The 22878-nt window shown below is 43.0% G+C and overlaps 1 protein-coding gene across 1 annotated transcript in view; it reads left to right on the forward strand.

The window, feature by feature from the left end:
* PARVA (parvin alpha) overlaps window positions 1–22878 on the forward strand; it is a 49112-nt gene that overhangs the window by 6071 nt on the left and 20163 nt on the right. Inside the window, exons 2-3 of the mRNA XM_075281314.1 lie at window positions 21797–21886; window positions 21962–22032. Of these exons, the coding sequence (XP_075137415.1) occupies window positions 21797–21886; window positions 21962–22032 (161 nt within the window). The remainder of the gene's footprint in view (window positions 1–21796; window positions 21887–21961; window positions 22033–22878) is intronic.

Consider the following 22878-nt stretch of genomic DNA (forward strand, 5'->3'; position numbering starts at 1 on the left):
CTTCACCCTACCGACCTGCTGTATATAAATGTCTCCAGCCTGTAGTCATCTGCTTTTAAATGGCTATGGAATCCCTTTGTGATTTCTAATATTAAGATTATTTGGGGTGGGGGGCAGTATTATCTTCTTAGAATCTGCAGAAAATTTAGTTCAATCCAGATTGATAGGAGTGCATAAACATCTCTTATTATTAGAGACCTCCAAATTCCAACGTGAAAATTGGAGAACATTCTCTGTAAATAGGATGGCCGCCATGAATGAAGGTTACGCGCCGCGTAGCAAATATTGTCCGGGGTTTCGCCTCCTCTCAATGCATTCACTTTATTGGTGTTAAACTGGAAGGACGTTTGACATTCCTTATCTCCTGTCCCCAGCACAGGTTTCATTGAAGGTCACGATGTATGTACACACAGAGGGAATAGTATTGATGGTCTGATACAAAGAAAGATGAGGGATTATCAAATTCCCATTACTTGTTCAATGGCATCCTGTGTAGCGCTGAAGCCTGCTGTTCTGTATATGTTATTGCAGGAATCTGGAATATGTGCCTTTGAAAGGAAGACATTTGCTAGAACTAGAGGTTAGCAAAGCAACATAACATTGAAATTCTTGCAGCAATGCAGATTAAATCCAGAGGAAATTCAGTCATTTCATTCTTTGATTTTATGTCAAGATGCAAAGAAATAAATATTGAGTTTATATAGAAGTTGCCCTCACAATTCCTAGGGGTACGTACAGGGATGCAACTCTACTTAGTACAACTTAGAACGCTTTTTATGGTTACAGGAGTTTTCCCATTATATCTATAGCATTGACTTCAGATCAAAAAGTCTGTGGGGTCGGACCCCGACTGAACAGATCAAGGTTCGGGCAGTGTGTGCAACGCTCCATTCATTTTAGTGGGAGCGCCAGAGATAGCTGAAATCCAGCGCTTGGTTATCCCTGGCACCAATGATTCATTCAGATGAGGGGAGTAAAGTTCCCCATTCTCCTAAGCAGTGGGAGTTTGAGCGGTGGGACCTCTACTGATCTGCGAGTTGTCCCCAATCTTAAGGATAGGGGATCATTTGTTTTCATGGAAAAGCCCCTTTAAAGGGGTTATGCTAGGAAAAGAATGTATTCTCTATCCATAGGATAGAAGTGAATACCTGATCAGTGGGAGTCTGACCAGAGACCCCCCTCTGATACTGAGAGCCTTTTCCTATCCTGTGCGTTCAGTATGACCATAGCCAGGCTGAATGTGGGCATGACTGGTGATGGATGTCATCCCCATTTACTTTAATGGGAGCATCAAAGACTGCTAAAGTCCTTGTATGACTCCGGTGATCCCATCGAAGTGAATGGGAGCGACATCCACCACTAGTTATTCCCACATTCAGCCTGAATTTGCAGCGGGAAAAAGGACCTCAAATTCTTACCTTGTTCCTGCACAGAACTCCACAACTTTTCAAAGCAACCTCAAGCTAATAGGTAATGCTACCTGGGAAAATGAATGCAAATAAACTCTCCACCAGAAGAAAGAATAACATTTCTCTAGTGCCACCTGTCAATTGCAACATCAGCCAAACCCAGCCTCAAGTTGAGCTTGCTTGCTGGTTCTGATGGTGCAGTGATCACTATTCAATCCTAAAAACCCAGAAAACCCCTTTAAGGCTAAAGCCCCACGTAGTGGGCCACAGCTAATAAACGTTGTGTGAAAAACTGTGGCGAACATGCATTGGAGTTTTTCACAGAAAATCTTCAGAGGGAAACTTTCTGTTTCAGTTGTACCTATACAGAAAACGTTATAGTTTCTGTAGGTGTAATTGACATGCTGCGATTTCCAACAACACAACGATTTTGGAAATTGCAGCATTTCCACTGCAGGTATTTTCCTGCAGTGTGTGGGAGGAAGTCGCTAAGTCCACTTTGCTGGGATGCCAAATGTTGAACATCCTAAGGGTGAAAGGTAAAAAACAAAACATAAATAGGCCAGGACTGGGAGCAGAAATGGTTGAGGCCCCCAGACACAAGCCCTCTGTATTATCTGGGAATAAGCTTTGCAAACTAGCCTTTAGAGACACTTGTTGGAAAGTAGCAATCCAATATGTCCGACCCTTTAAACAAGCCTTGGAACAGGACTACGATGTAAGCGAAACCTAAGGGTAAATTTCACACGGGTTTTTTTGGACCGGAACCTGAGGCGGAGGTCCAAAATACAGGTAGCTGTAACTGGATGCAGTGCACCGCATCCAGTCATTTACTCCTTTCCAGATTAGGCCCAAATGAACGGGCCTAGTCGGGAGAGAGTGTCTTCAGGCGGATGTCATGAGTCGAATCCACATGAAAGAATGAGCAGGTCGCTTCTTTTTCCGGGAGCCGGAACAAACGACTCCCAGAAAAAAGAACTGACCGTCTCCCATTGATTTCAGAGGGAGCTGTCTTTTTGGTCAGGATTTTTTTTTTTTTTTTTTAAATGTAGATTGTGAGCCCCACATAGAGCCCACAATGTACATTTTTCCCTATCAGTATGTCTTTTTTTGGAATATGGGATGGAAATCCATGCAAACACGGGGAGAACATACAAACTCCTTGCAGATGGTTTTTTTTTTTTTGCCCTTGGCGGGATTTGAACACCAGGACTCCAGCGCTGCAAGGCTGCAGTGCTAACCACTGAGCCACCGTGTGGCCCCCTTTTTTGGTCAGGATTTTGAGGCGGATACGGCCTCAAAATCCTGACCAAAAACCCCCGTGTGAACTTACCCAAACACTCATCTTTGTGAACTAGACAGGTTTTCAGGACAGGTTTTCAGTGTGATCCATTTGATGAATGCTTCCATTCATTGACAGCAAGCAGAGATTTTGCTAATGGTGAGAAACTAGTACACAAAGTAATTATAAAGTTGCAGAACAGTTCTTCGCATGGTGGCCTTGCTCTTGTAAGGCGGTGCTGTCCCTTTAACAGCCTCTCTGTTACTTTGTATCTGTGTTCCTCATTTTATATTTCCGTAGAACTTCCAAGGTGATCGCAGTGAAAAGCTCAGTTATATAACTCCATTATTACCGTTCCTGTACATTTCTTTCTTTTGTTTAAAGCGTAACTTGTGTTTTTGCCTTCTTTTTTTTTTTGTTTGCCCGTCATACACAGAAACTTGGCATTCTCCTTCAAGGGGAACAGAAAAATGCGGCTTTGTCTGTGAACCGCCATGAAAATGTGGTTGATGTCAACGCCATATATATTTGTATAATGCCAACCCCAGCATTGTAAGGGAGCGCCTGAATACAGCATGAACGTGTCCATTGTAGCGAGCGCTGCGTCCTTTATGTGTATGCGCACGACTCGTCGTCCACATGATGCTCGGTGTCATCGGGAGAGTACAATAAATATTTTAAAAGCAGTATTGTTTGCGGCAGCGGGGAGAATATGTCTGCCATTAATTAACTGCGATTCGCAGGAACAGTTCACGGACACTGGACCGGAGAGAAGTTCTGACAAGCTCTGCGCTTGCGCTACCTTGACACTTGGAGGATACGCTGAGCTCCGTCGGTTTCCTTTTCTTCTATTGTCTCATCACACAAAGTTGATGCATTGTTATTTTTCTCAATTTGTTTCCTCTCTGCATTTATGTCCTCTGTCTCTCTGCTATAGATTCCACCATCTTACATAGCTGTTAGGGGACTTGGGTTCTTTTGTGTCTTGCGGGCGACTCAGGTTGGTTCGGTGTATCAGTATTAGTAGGTGCATAGACAAGAAAACATCGGACAACACAGCAAAACTTACAATGTGCATCATTTATTACTGATATTACATTACACAGCCTCTGCCTCAGGTTCCGGTCCAAAATACCCCATGGGAACTTACCCTTAAACTCCTTGCCCTGGTCTATAGATCTTACTATATATGGTTCTACTTTTCCATTGAAACTTGCAGCAGATGTGTAACACGTTTATGGCCCTTGTTCTATTTCAGGTCAAATTATCTGGGATCACTTTATAATATATCTGCAGAGTAAAGGTCTGATTTTTCTAACCCAATAAATGATATTATTCTGCCTCCTTGCTTCAGCCACTAGAGGGAGCTTACTACATATGGATTTACACCATCGGTGCTGTATAACCCCATAGGTGGTCAGTATGAGGTTGTGTGCACACGATATGGATTACATATGGATTTGCACTTTGTGATCCATTAGTACTGAAGTCAATGGGAAATTCTATTTCTCATGGATTTGATACAAATTTTTCTTTCTTTGGAAATTGGTGAAAATTTTCGAATTCAGGATATGTCAATTTCTTTCTTTCTTCTTCTGGTGCGGATTTAAAAATAAATAAATAAAAAAATCCAAAACCCGCATTCACATCTGTATGATAATCCACACCAGTTGCTGCAGATTTTTCCACTTGGATTTCTGTACATAGACATGTCAATTTTGGTTTCAGATTTTGTGCTTGTAAATCTTTATTGAGTGCGTTTACCGCGCCAAGGTCGCAACAAGCAAGTTAAGACTGAATAAGGCCTTAAATGCCGAAAAAAAAAAGGAAAAAGTCGTGGTGTTTTACAGTCAGAGCAAAGTGATGGGATTCCACCAAATCCCATGCCCACCTTGTGGTAAGCACTGCGGTATGAACGCGCAGCGATTTCCAAAACCGGCATGGTTTGGGAAATCGCAGCATGTCAATTATACCTAAGGAAACGCCGGCGGTTTCACCATAGGTATTATTGAAACAGAAAGTCCACAGAGGAAAACTCTGCGAACTTTGTCTAAAGCGCTGCTGAAAGAACCAAAAAGCTCTGCCACCATGGTTTTCCCTGCAGCACTTTTTTGCTGTGGTGTGCCATATGTGGCCTTAGGTCCCGTTCCCACGGAGTAATGCGCTGTTCATTTAGACATATATACACGTGTCAGAGCGCGGCGTTTCAAAACAGATCCCATTGACTTCAATGGGTGCCGGCTTACGCGCGCTACCCATTGAAATCAGTGGGAGGCTTTATAACCTATTCATTTCAATGGGTAGCGCGTGTAAGCCGGCACCCATTGAAGTCAATGGGATCTGTTTTGAAGCGCCTCGCTCTGACACGTGTATACGTGTCTAAATGAGCGGCGCGTTACTCCGTGGGAACGGAGTCTTTAGGCTGTATTCAGAATGCTGATTAATCAATTGAGCGAACCATTACACCTGCCAGAAATAGGTTGCGGGAATGGGTCCATAAGATTTCAGTGAGTTAATGCTGTCATGTGACTGCTGTTTTTCACATTCGTGTGAATAGAGTCTAAGGCTGGTCTGCAGTGGTGTTTCCGGTCTGCAACTTGCTGATCATCAACACTTTATTACACTCCAAAAAGTAATTCCGCAGATGTCCGTGTCCAGCCGCATTAGAGTTCTATGGGACAGTCTGTGCCGTGCTGTGAATTCATGGCCTTTGTGGACCTGTGATATTCAATGCGGACCTTGGTCACGGCCCGGCACACCACGGATAAAATATCCGGTGGGGTAAGAGGCCGCACTGAATACAATGTGTCTGCAAATGGTCCGCAATTGAGAACCCACAATTGAGGACCATTTGCGGACTAAATTTACGGTCGTGTAAGACCAGCCCAAGTCATTTAGCGTCTGACCACTTGCTAAGAGTCAATTCCGCCCCTATGGTAGGTATGCCACTGACAGTATGGTGTCTCTTGGATGCTATAAACCTGTCTCCTATGCTGGCCTCCATATCTGTGCCTGCACTAATACTTTGTAACAAACTGTAGCTGGACTAGGTTAGGACAATGATAATCCCTACTCACTGACAGCAAGCAGATCTTGGAGTTTTGGTGAGACGTCTATTTCAGTTGCAGGTTTGCAGTCACAGATGCATTTCTCCTCCTTCGCCACTGGATGGGACATTGCTCCAAGTATTTGCTGAGAGTCCGGCTAGTTAATATTCCACTTCCCTCCTTCCAGTTTGAGATCATGACCTTTTTTTTCCCCCGATACAGTCTTTGCTGTTTTGCTGCGTAGGCCCATGTGACCAAATAGGGAGCCCCACCGCCACCGCTCCCTGCCGTGTTAACTCTATCACTGCGCGTTATGCGTCATTCCCAAAGGGTTAAATATTCCATTAAAAAAAACCCTCTATTCTGGCCTTTACTTGCTCTTCCAGTAGCAATAGTGACTGCACCCCTCCTGCCAGACTTCAGATTGAGGTAACCTTCTGGGGGGTGTACAGACTTTGCCTCCCAGGGCAGTAACGGGTTAATAGTCTGGGGCTGCGCACTGTCTTCCAGATGGTGTCTTACAGTAACACGACTCATATTGTTTAGATTATCCCAGTGCAAATCCAGTTCCTTATTTACCTTTTATGGTAGTAAGTGTGGAAAATTGAGTACAGATGTGAGTCGGTAAGGATGACTGCTGGCGTCCCATCAGAACGCGCTCTTCTACACGCATGATTGTACAGATAAAAATAAATACAGCCGTGTAGGATGTCACTTCTAGGCTATTAAGGCAGAATTTCAGCCTTTTCTGCAGTTTTAGTTTTTGAAGGTTTTTTTGTGTTTTTTTTTGGCATTCAAGTTGCAAGTTGTTTTATTAAAGGGGAACGCACCTTGTTTGTAGTGGAAAAGTTGGCAGAACGGTCATGGGGAACAGAAAAAAAGTTTACTACGCTGGTACATGTGAAGAATATTAGTACTGGGTTCTGCTCTGACCAAGAACAACATTTACATGGAGTTTGTACACTCACCGGCCACTTTATTAGGTACACCTGTCCAACTGCTCGTTAACACTTAATTTCTAATCAGCCAATCACATGGCGGCAACTCAGTGCATTTAGGCATGTAGACATGGTCAAGACAATCTCCTGCAGTTCAAACCGAGCATCAGTATGGGGAAGAAAGGTGATTTGAGTGCCTTTGAATGTGGCATGGTTGTTGGTGCCAGAAGGGCTGGTCTGAGTATTTCAGAAACTGCTGATCTACTGGGATTTTCACGCACAACCATCTCTAGGGTTTACAGAGAATGGTCCGAAAAAGAAAAAACATCCAGTGAGCGGCAGTTCTGTGGGCGGAAATGCGTTGTTGATGCCAGAGGTCAGAGGAGAATGGCCAGACTGGTTCGAGCTGATAGAAAGGCAACAGTGACTCAAATAGCCACCCGTTACAACCAAGGTAGCCAGAAGAGCATCTCTGAACGCACAGTACGTCGAACATTGAGGCAGATGGGCTACAGCAGCAGAAGACCACACCGGGTGCCACTCCTTTCAGCTAAGAACAGGAAACTGAGGCTACAATTTGCACAAGCTCATCGAAATTGGACAATTGAAGATTGGAAAAACGTTGCCTGGTCTGATGAGTCTCGATTTCTGCTGCGACATTCGGATGGTAGGGTCAGAATTTGGCGTCAACAACATGAAAGCATGGATCCATCCTGCCTTGTATCAACGGTTCAGGCTGGTGGTGGTGGTGTCATGGTGTGGGGAATATTTTCTTGGCACTCTTTGGACCCCTTGGTACCAATTGAGCATCGTTGCAACGCCAAAGCCTACCTGAGTATTGTTGCTGACCATGTCCATCCCTTTATGACCACAATGTACCCAACAAAGGCTTTACTTTAGCAGGGCAGACTTCAAGAGCCTGAAGGCAAGGGTTAGCAGAATTCCATGGTGCAAAATTCTTAAGCACAAAAATGCACATGAAGGGTGGGAAATCTTCCGTAGGGAAATCATTAAAGCACAGGAACTAACAATACCTAGAAAGAAGAAAAATGGGAAGCACCTAAAAATATCAGGATGGATGACCAAAAAATAACATAACCTGCTTAAAAGGAAAAAGGAAACATACAAAAAGTGGAAGATGGGAACTATACCTAAGGAAGAGTACACAGCAGTCTGCAGACTCTGCAAGACAAGCATCAAAGGAGCTAAGGCTAAACACGAATTGAAGCTTGCAAAAGAGGCAAAGAGTAAGGTAAAAGGATTTTGGGGATATGTTAAAAGCAAAAGAAAAGTGAAGGAGACCATTGGAGTCCTGAAGAATGACAAAGGGGAAACAGTTAACATGGTGGAACAGCAGGTGGAGCTACTAAATTCATATTTTGTATCCGTCTTCTCCCAAGAAACTAATGGAAATATCGACATTAATGGTGATGGAGATGAGGGGAAGGAGGACTCCAAGCTGACTATAAGTGAAGGTCTGGTAAGAGAGCACTTAGCCAAGTTACAGGAAACCAAGTCCCCAGGACCAGATGATTTACACCCTAGAGTCCTGAAAGAGATAGCAGAGGAAATAACAGAACCCCTTGCTATAATCTTCGGTAAGTCATGGGAAACAGGAGTGGTCCCTTTAGATTGGAAAAGGGCAAATGTTGTCCCCATCTACAAAAAGGGGAAAAGGGACGATCCAGGAAATTACAGGCCGGTAAGTCTGACCTCGATAGCAGGAAAAATCTTTGAGCAAATTGTCAAGGAACATTTACTTCGGTACCTGGTAGGGAAGGCATTAATTAACCAGAGCCAGCACGGCTTTATGACCAATAAATCTTGTCAGACTAACCTGATTTCCTTCTACAACAAAATCACTGAATGGTTGGACCAAGGGAATGCCGTGGACATAGTATATCTTGACTTCAGTAAGGCATTTGATAAAGTATCACATAACCTTCTTATTGAAAAAATGATTAAGTATGACTTTGACAAAAAATCAGTTAGGTGGATTCACAACTGGCTTAATGATCGGGCACAACGAGTAATACTAAATGGCTACACATCGAACTGGAAGAAAGTCAAAAGCGGGGTGCCGCAGGGCTCTGTTCTGGGCCCAGTACTTTTTAATATCTTTATAAATGATCTGGACGATGGAATTATTGGGGAACTCATAAAATTTGCAGATGATACGAAGATAGGAGGAATAGCCAATACTAGAGAGGAGAGAGAGTGTATTCAAAAGGACTTAGACACACTGGAACAATGGGCTGAGGCGAACAAAATGGTATTTAACAGGGACAAATGCAAAGTTCTACATCTGGGTAACAGAAATGTAAAAAACATATATAGTATGGGAGGAATAGAACTAAGTGATAGCATAGGGGAAAAGGACTTGGGCATAATAGTAGATCACAAATTCAACATGAGCCAACAGTGCGGTGCTGCTGCAAAAAAGGCTAATAAAATTCTGGGATGTATTAAGACAAGCATTGAATCTAGATCAAGAGAGGTTATTATTCCGCTGTACTCTTCCCTGGTCAGACCACACCTGGAATACTGTGTACAGTTCTGGGCGCCTCAATTCAAGAAAGACATCGATATATTGGAGCAAGTCCAGAGAAGAGCAACCAAAATGGTGGAAGGTCTGCAAACCATGTCCTATGAGGAGCAGCTAAAAGAACTGGGATTGTTTAGTTTGCAGAAGAGAAGGCTGAGGGGAGATTTAATAGCAGCCTACAAATATCTGAAAGGTAGTCACAGTGCAGAGGGATCTACCCTATTCTCATTAGCACAAGGAAGTACAAGAAGCAATGGGATTAAACTAAAGGGAAAGAGATACAGATTAGACATTAGGAAAAACTTTCTGACAGTGAGGATAGTGAGAGAGTGGAATAGGCTGCCACGGGAGGTGGTGGGCGCTCCATCAATGGAAATCTTCAAGCGGAATCTGGATAAACATATAGCTGGGATGATTTAGGAAAACCTGCACTCGCAGGGGGTTGGACCCGATGGCCCTTGAGGTCCCTTCCAACTCCAACTCTACCAACATCTGATGGCTACTTTCAGCAGGATAATGCGCCATGTCATAAAGCTGGAATCATCTCAGACTGGTTTCTTGAACATGACAATGAGTTCACTGTACTCCAATGGCCTCCACAGTCACCAGATCTCAATCCAATAGAGCATCTTTGGGATGTGGTGGAACGGGAGATTCACATCATGGATGTGCAGCCGACAAATCTGCGGCAACTGTGTGATGCCATCATGTCAATATGGACCAAAATCTCTGAGGAATGCTTCCAGCACCTTGTTGAATCTATGCCACGAAGAATTGAGGCAGTTCTGAAGGCAAAAGGGGGTCCAACCCGTTACTAGCATGGTGTACCTAATAAAGTGGCCGGTGAGTGTATATTCTCTCCGTGTTACTTTGATCTCCTCTCATATACCAAAAACACGCTAAGGAACTTAGATTGTGATTGGCATCATATAAGCAAGAATCTGCCTTAAAGGGGTTGTCCAGGACTATATATTTATGGTACAGGTCATCAATATGAGATTGGTGAGGTCTAATACCCGGCACCACCACCGATCAGCTCACATTTGCAGAGTGTACGTTCAGTTGACGGTAACTGAGCTGCAATAGCATGGAATGGCCGCTACACAGTGTACGGCGCCATCTGCATCTGGCTCAATAGACTGTGCAGATATCAACGAATCGATAAGGGTGCGGGTGTCGGACCCCACCAGTCTTATATTCTATGGAAAGGCTATCCTGGCCACTCCATTTACACTATGGCTGAGGAGTTGGAGTTGGAGGCAATTTTGGATGGAGTCAGAAAAAAAGTTATAATTATTAATATAGTATACGGTAGTTAATTACATACGTAGTTTGCTACATATTTACTTTCACAGGGAATCAATCACTAGATTTTTTCATGAATCAGAGTACGTCAGCCATTTACAGAGCCGGACTGTGGAAAAATAAAGTTGGTGGTTTGGCCTACCGAATCCACAGTCCTGTTTTATAACCCAAACATTTTTGATGAATGTCACGAGATATGATGTCAGAGGTGTCTGGCGGTGGATTATTTTCCCCTTGAGATCTTGTGCACCCTTGGCCCGGCCAGAGGAAAAATGTACGGCAGGCTCGGGAAGAATAGTTGTGAATCTAACACTCTGTACGGCCATCTATACATACAGCCTGAAATGGCTGATACCAGGGAATAATAGCTGATACTCTGTCTAACCCCATGCTGAACTTTCTGAAAGCAAAGAGTATACACTGCATCACAAAGGGAACATTGCATGTCTAGTGTGTGATATTACAAAGCTGCACATCCAGCGCCATCACTTTCTTTGTTTTTTTCCATTGCTACAACTTGTGGTCAGACATTCGAGGCTTACTGTAAAAAAACCTCTTAAGCCAAGTTTCTTTTACAGTTCTCATCATCCTCCCTGTATATGTTGTATATATCCTCCCTATATATATTGTATATATCCTCCCTGTATATATAGTATATATCCTCCCTGTGTATATTGTATATATCTTTTCATATCTTGACAAGTAGCGGGTTTTATGTATTGCAGCAGGAATATTTTTGGACAAAGTTTTGTCTAGTATGAAGGGTACGGTGTTCCTTGCAATGAGTAGGTGACATACATTACCAAGCGCTGAAGCTCTGCTGCTGGCTCCAGTACACTGACTCTTATGGACATCATTGTGATTGAGGTTGTCGCCATTAAAGGGATTTTTCAGGCAAACTGGAATCCGCCAGGGCTCTGCATAGTTATCCCATGTACACCGCAGGGCAGTCAATAGAAATAGCTTTTTGCCTGATTGTCTGGAAGAAGCGGAGGCTCTTAGTATATAATAGTATAGCTGAGAAGACTTTATTTGCAGGGGAAGGTAAAAAGAGACTATATTGTCAGCAGAAGGGGGCCTATTCCGCCCAAAGCCTGCACCCAGCAGCTTACAGGGATACATGACCGCAAAAAGAAGGATCAAAATAGTAATTTTTCTCCTAGAAAACTCCCTTAAAACTTAATATAAAGTTGGCCACTAGGAGCAGAATTCCATTGTGATCAGCCCATGTTTGCAGACTTGCTGTGTGTGTAGATATTTGTCTCCTGTGTATTGTATACTTTAGAGGGGCTTTACTGTAAAAGAGATTTATTCTCTGTCCACAGGATAGAGAATAAATTGTTGATCAGTGGAGGGCTGACCATCAATCCTGAGGCCCGGTCACTTCTGCGTCTGGGCCACTCCGTTCCCCTCTCTGTATGAAAAGCCTTGCAAGCAGCGCTTTTCTCTTCGCATTTTTCATACAGAAACCGCACTGACCCCATTATAGTCTATGGAGTCCGCGGGTTTCCTTAGGTTTTTTTATGCGGATAGATTTACGTTCAGGGGATCCCCAAACGGAAACCCAAATGTAGATTTGAACTGGGCCTGAGAACACAGCTCAGGGTGCAGATGCACCATTCATTTAGAGGGGAACACCGGAGATTGCCGTAGTACAAAGTACAGCCCTGCATTGAAATGAATGGATCAAGGATGTATCTGCATCTGCCACCACTACATTCACAATGGGGAGTAAAACGCACCCTATTCTCAGGATCAGTGGGGGTCTCAGCGGTCGGACCATCACGATCAGCAATTTACCCTTTATCTTTTGGACAGGATAAATATTAAGTTATATTTATTGTGACAATAAACTGGGCAACCAGTAGTCAAAGCAATGAAACAGCAAATCTGGATCAATACAAGAACTGGAAACTTGCAAAGAAATGTGAGAAAGCTGGGTGCAAACCTTAGTGGGATCTTTGCTGGCACCCATATTGGTTCCCAGAAATAAGTAGTAGTAAGAAACACATGACCACCACCTTTAGCAGCAGAAGGTGATCCAAGGAGTTTTGATATAAGAGGACTTTTAGAGAGAATGTTCTCCAAGCCTAAATCAAGTCTCGTGTCTGGATCTTGTTGAACAGAATCTGCTCCTGGTCTCCACCTTCCTCGGCCGCTCTTCCAGATGTTCGTTTCTTAGAATAGCTGGCCACATGTATTCTTCTGGGTTATAGAGGAAATATACGCTGATACAGCAAAGATATTATTAGATTTCCTCAACCAGACGCCGTTTTAGTCTTCATCAGCAGCGCAGAGGCTTTGGTGGACATCAGACAAAATATTGGTTTTTGTTTCTAAAATTAAAACCTCCCAATGTGCCTCGTGCTGTAGGGTGAACCCCAAAACCACAGTGTCATCTATGGGTGGATGGAGATGTCCATACATTGAGTTTGTGGTCATGTGAAAAGTCTTTACAGGGATGCAGATCACTATCTGATGGTGCAGGCTCAGAGGCTAGTGCTACTACACATGACAAGGTGCAAGGAAGCAGCGAGGGCAGGAAGAGGAAGGCTCCACTCAACTTTCTTAGAATCCTGAATGGCAGTTACGATGTGCAATCCTACACAATGATATAATAGCAGAGGATTCATATACTTTATGCTGTTGACCAGTTTTTTGCCATTTCCTCCTTTCTGACAGTGGAAGGCTGTGCATCATTACTCTTCTTCCCCTGTCTCACTCCTGTCCACTAGAGGGCAGCGCACCCTAGGGCTATGCCAGGGTCAGTAGTAGTCCATTCCTATCAACAGATCTACGTCCTAGTAATGAAGGCACAGGCTAGCCCTCAGATCGTGGCTAAGAAAAGTCATTCAGAATATGGCCAGCTTAAGGAATGTCACCTAAAATAGTCTATTTTTTTAAATCTAATTTCATAATAAACAATTTTTTTATTATTTTATTTTCAATTTTCCATGTCACTCTCTATAACCTGCAATTTTCAGAGGGTTGGATTTCAACAACTTTCTTCTTTAGTTCTTGGGCCTTGTTCTCGGCTGAGCTTTAGATCAGGGTGTTCAGGGTGCGCTGTGCATTGTCCACACATGAAATCTTCCCCCCAGAATACAAATCATCCTCTTGCTTTTGGGGAACGGTTAGTGAGTTTAGTCTGCAGTAAATGTGCTGAGTGAAGCAGGTTGAAACAAATGGAAACACTTGAGTTTTGTAGCTGGGATCAGATTTTAGGACAAGCACTTCTCCAGCTGTCGCTTTGGCAGCCGCCTCCGCCATGTTCCAGTGTACATGTGTATTCAGAGTAAAAAGAAGAGGAAAGTCTGAGTGCTACAATGTATCTATAAAGAACAGACCTGGATAAACGCCACACTAAAGTGATCACGTGAGGAGCGTCTATTAAAGGGGTTTCTGACATGGAATAATAATATATATATTTTTTTTTCAAATGCACTTTTCTCTCCATATTTTCCGTGCGGAAACCACGCGGACCCCATTATAGTCTATGGGTTACGCAGTTTCCTAAGGTAAGCACTTTTTTATACAAATAGGTTTCCGTTTGGGGGGTCCCCAAGCAGACTCCCCGAACGGAAAGCCATGTGCAGATGTGAACCGAGCCTTAAAAACTTCTGCCGCTCCTGTTCTAAGGTCTCTTATGAATCCTTCTAGTCTCTACTTCCTTCTCCCTTTTGACACACAGGAAATGACTTTTCAGCCAATCACTGGGTGCAGCAATGATCCAGTGATCCTACTCAGTGATTGGCTGAGCAGAATTTCCTATGTGTTGCGAGGAAGTAGACCAATGGGAGACTCGAGAATGAGATATTGGTAGGGTAAGCATCGCTTATTTTATTATTTTTTATTTAACCCATTCTAAGGGTTGGTTCACATCTGTGTTGGTATTCTGTCCGGGGGAGTCCGCCTCGAATGGAATACCAAATGCAATTGCAACTACTGTGCAGTGAAACCACACAGATCAGATAGACTATAATGGGGTCCGTGTGCTTGCCGCCAGATCTCCGCATGAGTTCCCAATCTATTTTCATGTTGGCAGTGCACGGCAAGTACACAGACCCCATTCTAGTCTATGGGGTCCGTGTGCTTATACTGCACACCGCTTGCAATTGCACTTGGTATTCCATTCGGGGGTTCCCATGCGGACTCCCCCAGACGGAATACTAACGCAGATGTGAACTAGGGGTGAGTCACTAAGTGCTCAGATACACAACCATTTCCGAATTTCTGTTTTTTTTTTTTTAATTTCCTATTTGTTTCTGTTTCGATCAGAGTGTTTTACAGTAACTACAAAGTGGATGGGATTCTGGCTAATCCCATCCCAACATTGCAGAAAAAAATTTTGGCATGTCAATTATACCTACGGAAACAAGGGGCCACACGGTGGCTCAGTGGTTAGCACTGCAGCCTTGCAGCGCTGGAGTCCTGGTGTTCAAATCCCGCCATGGGCAAAAAACCATCTGCAAGGAGTTTGTATGTTCTCCCCGTGTTTGCATGGATTTCCATCCCATATTCCAAAAAAAGACATACTGATAGGGAAAAATGTACATTGTGAGCTCTATGTGGGGCTCACAATCTACATTTAAAAAAAAAAAAAAAAAATTATACCTACGGAAACGCTGGCGTCTTCCAGATAGGTATAATTGAAGTAGAAAGTGCGCAGAGGAAAATTCTGAAGACTTTCTGTGAAAAGCAGTGCGAGAAAAACCACAATACGTTTCCGCAGCGTTTTTCCCACAGAGCTTTTTCGCTGCGGCCCCCTATGTGGGGCCTTAGCCTTAAAATTACCTGAAATTCTAACGTTTGGAATAATCAGACATTCAGATAAGCAATTATTCTGGAATATCGGACGATTATAGACAATACATTGTCCACAGAACCTCTGTCAGCATTTCTGCATGATCAAATGTGGGATTAAAGGAATTATACAGTATCTCTATATTGTATAAGATAAATGGCGTATAAAACATCTCCCTAGAATGTTTGATATGTAGAAGAAATGTCAGTCGCTTGGAGAGCAGATGCCACAGATGAAAGAGTCGTGTATCTCTGGCGGGCGGTATCTGGATTGTTTCGAGAGCGGCGTAATATAATTACACATGACACTGATGGAGATTACAGGCAGTAATTGCATTTTCTCCTTTGTGGACCCAAACCTTTTAAGCTGGCATTGTACCGATGATGTTTTTACATAGTGTATTTGTTTCCTAGGCTAATGCGATATACTGTATAACAGTACGCCCCCATGATAGGTGCGCCTGCCAGGGTTTTTATTATCTTTGAGCCGTTTTGTCACTAATTGTATGTTCTGTACATAGTGAGGTCTATGCCGAAATCTCAGATGTTGCCGATGATTTAGGAGAAATTAAGGGAAAAGACCATTTATGGGGAAATGCTGGGTAATGTATAATAAAACAAAAAAAAAAAAATCTCCTGAAAAGATAAGTGCTTGAGTCATCCAAAAAAAAAAAAGTCTATTTAGTTGCTATGTTTCTGTGAAGGCTGGGTCACAGCCAGTAGTCTAGGTATTAGAGCCCCCATCTAACTACAGTGATATAACCCCTGCTCAGCTATCTTAGTCTTGGAAAGCTGTGTGGCAATCCTTGAAATGGCAGCCCTGTTGCTTATCACATATAAACTTTCCAATTTACAGATATATTTATTTAAAAAAAAAAAAAAAGACGAAACAAAACAGTTAGCTACTTGAGAGGACAACTCAGTGGTGTATGTATCCCAAATATTCTACAGAATATTTACAGACGGCGTGGAGAGATACATAAGCATACAAAGTAGGAACAGATACTGAGAATTACAAAAACCAGTATACAGGACTAGAGAAGTGGTACTGTGCACTGTCCATATATACAAAATAAGAGCAAATACAGAGACTCACACCCAGTATACAGGACTAGAGAAGTGGTACTGTACACTGTCCATATATACAGTATAAGAACAGATACTGAGAATTACACCTAGTATACAGGACTAGAGAAGTGGTATTTTTATGACCTGGTCTTCACAGTCTCTGGGTGTTAGGTCAGGTGCAGAGAGTGTCTGTGCGTGAATCGTCTGATGTACCGCAGGGGTATGTTCGCACTGGGCAATTCGGTCTCTGCGGTAGCACTCACATATGAATCATGTGATGAGTTTCAGCATGGGTCAGTGCTTTAGCGTGTCTGTGCAGTCCCCTGCAGTGCTGAGGACTCATTACAGGCTGTGGGTGGAGCATAGTGCTGCTTCCAATCACCTTTCTTATTTCTCCTTCTCCTGGCTATATAACTCCGCTTTGCATGCTGTCAGTTGCCGGTCTTAAACTAATTATCCAGTAGTTCCTGAAGTGATCTGTCTGCCAGAAATTGCTGCTTTCATCTGTGTCTGAGTCCTGGCCCATTCTGTAAACCTTGCTGCCTAGTCATACTATCTAGATATTTGCTAAGTATTGAGCATTGAGTATTGTTCCACGCATAGTTTGTTCCGGGTGCAGTGAGCCCTAGTCCTTTTACTGCTTGGAAGTTTGGACTTTTTGTAGGGTCCTTTGTGAATGATTCTAATTTCTGTTTATCCTATTCCTTTGCATAGTGTCAGTATTGCTGTGTTTCATGTTTACTTTCTCCTCTATACTTTGTGTTCCCTCATATTCACCATTAGTCCAGTCGGACACCGGTGGGGGATTTCTCTGTACTTGCCTCTTTTCTAAATGTGAAAAAAGATAGGTTTATGTTTCCCTTGTAGATGAGTTATTTTTCCAGCTGTGTTTGTGCCCACTCAGGTCTTGGCTACTCGGGCCCATGGCTACGTCTAGTGTGCAAGGCGAGGATTAGGAGTATTCACACACAAGTCTTTCCAAACTGCTCATTACATTTTGTTTTTGTTTTTCTTTGGTGACTGAGAAGTTATCGGTCAGGGGCCAGTCCATGGTCAGAGATCCCCAGATCATAACAGGTACTGTGCAGTGTCTTTACAATGGCTTGGGATATATTTATATAGCCTAACCCTGCTTTAAACTTCTCCAAGACTTTATCTCTGACCAGTCTGGTGAGTTCCTTGGTCTTCGTGATGCTGTTTGTTCACTAGTGTTCTCTAACAAACCACTGAGGCCTTCACAGAATAGTGAACAGTATACAGGACAAAAGAAGTGGTACTGTGCACTGTCCATATATACAGAATAAGAGCAGATAGTGGGAATTACGCCTAGTACATAGGACAAGAGAAGTAATACTGTGCAGTGCATATATATACAGAATAAGAGCAGGTACTGAGAATTAAACCCATCATACAGGCCTAGAGAAGTAGTACTGTGCAGTGTCCATATGGTCTAAGTGTCCCCAAAATATATGACTTTGAGTCATCCAATTGTAAAATATTGTCGGGTTTTTTTTTAGCTATGTAATTTATGGAAATGCTTGGTGACCTACATTGTGGGTGTATTCACCCAGCTTTCCTAAAACCTGAAATTGTAACTCTGTAGCATGTGGCCATACGGTACTTAAAGTATCTTTAATAGCATGTTACATTTGTTCTTCAGGAGTTTAGTATTCTCATCCAGATTTTCCAAAAATGAATAAAACTAAGAACTTGTTTACAATGAACCACAGTTGCTCAGGTTTGTCTGTATTCACCATGCGTAGGAACCTGATATTGGGATGGCTGCCTGTGAAGCTCTCCTCATGATCTGTATTCAGGCGGAGTGTCCCTGCTCGCTGCTGGTACATGGCGGCTGCTGTGTGCTCAGGATACCGTATATCTGGGCTGTAGGTTGCAGATGATGTGAGGCCGTGTTACGCCGCTCTACACAATATCCGTGATTCTCTTGTGGCTCCATATTAAATTATACAGGCGACCAGTCAGAGCTGCTAGTGCTGCTCTGCTGCCAGAGAAGATGGGATTTGGTGTCGTGCAGCGTCGTCCTTCTCGCCTGCCGGCCCTGACCATCATTTAAACATCACTACGTATGCAGAAAACATGCCCGTGGCTGGGTGGAAATACAATGGGTTGCGGTGCTCTGTGTTCTAAAGGTAAGATGGCATATCTGAGGGGGATTGGCGTGGGGGTATATGGTAGTAAGACTTCTTGGGGGTTCCTTCCATTATAGTTTCATCTGCATCATATCTCTGTGACTACCGGCTCATCCAGGGCAAGGCTTAGGCGGTTACTAAATCTATGACAGATGTATATGCAGTAGGTTTGACTTTGTCATTGGGCATGACACAAGATATTATCACGATGGGATGCCTGCCTGTTGCAAATCTGCAAGGCATGAAAAACACCTATGTGACGGATTCAGCACTGCTACAACTATATAGATAGGGAATCTGGTACTGGCCCAAACTTTTTGGGGTTGCATTCTCCATTGTGCTGACACATTTGGCTCTGCTCCATCTTGTTGCGTTAGTGCTGACTATAGGGCTGCATTAAATGTCATAATGATATACCTGATGTAGAGGCAGTGATTTTAACTCTTTGGGGCTGAACTGTGTATGCCGGTGACAAATTCAGCACTGCTATATACAGCTGAAGCAGAGCTGCCACGATCAGTTTACTGTTTCTTTTGTGCATCGTGGTAAGGGTGTCTGTAATCCTTTGCTTATAATATATTATGGTGCAAAAACACAAACTGAGCTCTGCTGTATCAGAGTGAATGTTTCATAGGTGACGCTTTAAAAAATAAAAAAAAATCTACATTTTTATCAATCCATCCTGCAGTTCTCCTGATCTGTTATAGGGGTACAGTATGTTAAACCTTCACCTTTTGGTTTCCTAGCTGGTGTATGGTTATGTGGGCACTGTGACATTGATAAATAGGTAAGTATGACACCCACTCAGAGATAGAAGGGGTCCCCTAATTTAACAGATTTGACAATACAGGGGGCAAAGAAGTAGAACTTAGACCCTGGTATTGTAGGGATCCCAAATGTTCCATGTAGGAGACACCCGCACTATAAAAGGCTCATGGCAGATGGGGCTCAGTTACATTTGAGGCCCAGGATCTTTAAGTTACGTCTTTAGGGGAACTTCTGATTTTCGGAGAAATGCCTTATTTGGGGCCGGGTTATGTAAGTGTTCAGTCTGCAGGCCGTCTTTCCCAGCTGAATTATACAACCAGCTATAAGATGTCATCTTAGATCCTGATGCACAGCTGAGGTTACGCAGTCTTACAAGATGCAGGGAGATTGTTATGTAAGACATCACTGAGGGGGGTGACCTGCTTGTATTAAGCCAGTACATTACATGGCAGCAAAATATATGGTAGACGAGGGTGTGTTAACTTTTGCAGCTTCTTTTTGGATTCATCCTTTGCAGTAATGGGCTATGATGGGAAAAGCGCAAGGCTAAACTAGACATGTGTTACTGTGAACTGGTTTTTGGCCCCAATATTTTTAAAGTCAAACATATTAAAAGAGATCTTTCACCTGTAAAAACCAAGTAGTGACTAACTGCAGCAGTACATAGTAAAGCACTTGTAGTTTTGTGCCAGACTGCTTGTATTTGTGGAATAACATTTGCTTTAGTAAAATTAAGCATATCTCAATTTATTTATTTTTAACCAGCTGCTGTTGATGGATCTGCTACTTCACTTAAACATAAAATCTGTAAGCAGTACCCTACATATGACAGGCTGCATTGAAATAAAAAAAATGAAATGACTTTGCAAATAGTCTTTATTAAAAACCGACTGCTGCAGCTCCTAGGCAGACCTATGTGTCTCCATGGTTACAGACTACCAACCCAGTGTAGTCTGATCCTTTTTCGTAACCTAAAGACACTAGAAGAGGAGACATAGGGATAAAACCGCTTATACCAGAGTCAGACTACGTGGGTTTGCAGCTGTGTCTTTCTATGTGCATTAAAAGATCCATCAAAAACAGCTTGTTGGTTCACAGGTGTACAGAGACATGATGGGCCGAGGCCTTGTTGTGGGCCCAGCTCACCGTCTTTGGGAGCCGGAGTCTCTTTTTCCCCCGCCCCTCCCCCTCTTTTTTTCCTTTCTCTCTCTCTTCCTCCTCTTCCCCCTTTTCTTTTTTTTCTCGTTCTTTTCTGCTCTTTAGTTTCTTCCCTCTCTCTTATTTTCCTCCTTTCTCACGTCAGATGGGTTGTGATGTGACTCCATTGTTCTATGCTGGACTACTGGAGATGCCAGATTATTAAATGCCAAAATTTTAGCCTGTATGCAGGAGTGCACCTATAGGGGGTAGAGGTAGCCATTGCACATGGGTACAGAGAGAGCCCAAAGACCCCCCTAAAACATAAAAAGCAATCAGTTTCAGAAATGACACATCATAAGTGGGGGCCCCTGTTACAAATCCTGCACTGGGGCCCAGGAGATACCCATCTGATTCCGTATATACAATGTTACCGCTATTATGGCAGGTTTCCCCAAAGGCCGATCATCTTCAGTATAAAGTGTTATGGTTGTCAGTCGATAAATCATCTTATTGCATGGATCTGATGGGAGTATATCCCCCAGGCCCTGACATCATTGGAGTGCTGCTCTGAAGCCTTTGCAGCTAATGCACTCCTGTGGTTTGCTAATTCTCAAGGATTGTTTTGTCAGCCCCCGATGCCAGTGTGCCAAGCTGGGGGTCAATATTATGTGCAGACTCTGGCCGGGGCGTCGGTGCCTGTGTACTGCAAGCTCCCTGCATGTGTCTCCATGTAATTACATCATCTTGCGCTCTGTTTATCTGTTAAAATGAGTCCCTGTCCCACATAATGGCGGCTTTTTCTGGTGCGCTGGGAAAGCAAATAGAGAATTGTAGAGCAGTTTGCATATTTACTTGGCAGGGAATCAGCAGATAATGGAATAGGAGCGATGTTCCTGTACAGAATCATTTCCTGAAAAATACTTTCAATTAAATGAGAATGTCTCTGTGTTCGGTGTGGCGGCCTGTCAGAGCGCACATACCGGGCAGGAAAGAACTGGGAAAATACTGAAAATTTGGTCCTTTAACTTTCGAAATAAGGCAAATTTAAGGGGTTTGAATACTTCTGCTCTTGGGCAACTAAAATCAAAAGAAAAATGTGCAATTTTGTAAATGGGTTTGATTAAAAAAAAATCTACAGTGTTGAGTATAAAGCTCGTGTACATAACAAGCCCTGTGTAGTCTGCTCTTGCTGTCACATTGTCATCCATCCCTCTTCTTGTTAACCTTCTGAATATACGTTATAGAGTATGACTGCAGACTACACAAGGTTTGTTTGTAGTCTGTCATTATGGAGACACATAATACAAACCTATAGTAATAAAACCCTTTTCTTGTTTTCAGTATCAGATCTCCAAGAAGAAGGCATCAATGCCATCAACCTGCCCCTTAATCCGATTCCTTATGAGTTGGACCCGGAGGACACCATGCTGGGTGAGTTCTACTCCTGCCACTTGTATTTGCTGGATATTGATCATGACTTTGCTAATACATCTCATTTTCTTACAGAGGAGAATGAGGTGAGGACCATGATTGACCCCTACTCCAGAGGTGACCCCCGGCTACAGGAACTCATGAAGGTAAATACCCATTTACTACGTCTTTACATTTTGATGTAACTAAAGCTTAATAATCGATGTGCAAACAGGTTCTGAAGCTTTTTAATACACTTTGTCTTTCTATTTCTCACTAAGATCTTGGCTTGTTGGTAACCATTTTTTTTTTTACATCAGACTCTGACAACTGAGAGACTGTTACAATTGTATCCAGTCTAGACGATCTCTCTTAGAGCTGAACAGCATGAACGTCAGACTGACACATTTCACTGATACATTGTAGAAAACTATAAGTTTAAGTTCACGCAAAGGAATTTGATGTTGAATTTGCCAAGCAAAAAATTTCTGCTTTCGGAATTTGACAAAACTGACAAGTATTTTGATGCTGAGTTTGAAGTAGAATTTGGACAAGAGTGCCAATGTATTTCCCTTTATCCCAATTCCACACCGACAGGTATTTTCCGCCTTCGATTTATTTCACTAAGATTTCTTAGGCCGAATCTGCCTGAAGACTATGGAATCAACATGTGGACCAACTTCAATGGGTAGGAATGGAAGGATCAGCACTTACCCAGTCATGGTTTTGAAGGCATCTTTGTTTTATTGAGCCAAAGATACACGATAAAGAGGCAGTTCAGCCTCGAAACGCGTCAAATATCTTTGGCTTCATAAAAGTGTCTGATTAAGTGCTGATCCTTCCACTCCTATCCAATGGAGTTGGTCCACATGTCGATTCCATGATCTAGCTGCTCCTCAAGTCCCAGCATTATTCTACAGGCATATATGGTAGTTGTGACCTGTCACAACTGCATAAGGTGAGCAGTAGAGATGAGCGAGTAGTTTTGTTTCGAGTAGCCCCTCAATATTCAA

This window comes from Leptodactylus fuscus, chromosome 7, assembly GCF_031893055.1.
Source record: "Leptodactylus fuscus isolate aLepFus1 chromosome 7, aLepFus1.hap2, whole genome shotgun sequence".
Classification (NCBI taxonomy): domain Eukaryota; kingdom Metazoa; phylum Chordata; class Amphibia; order Anura; family Leptodactylidae; genus Leptodactylus; species Leptodactylus fuscus.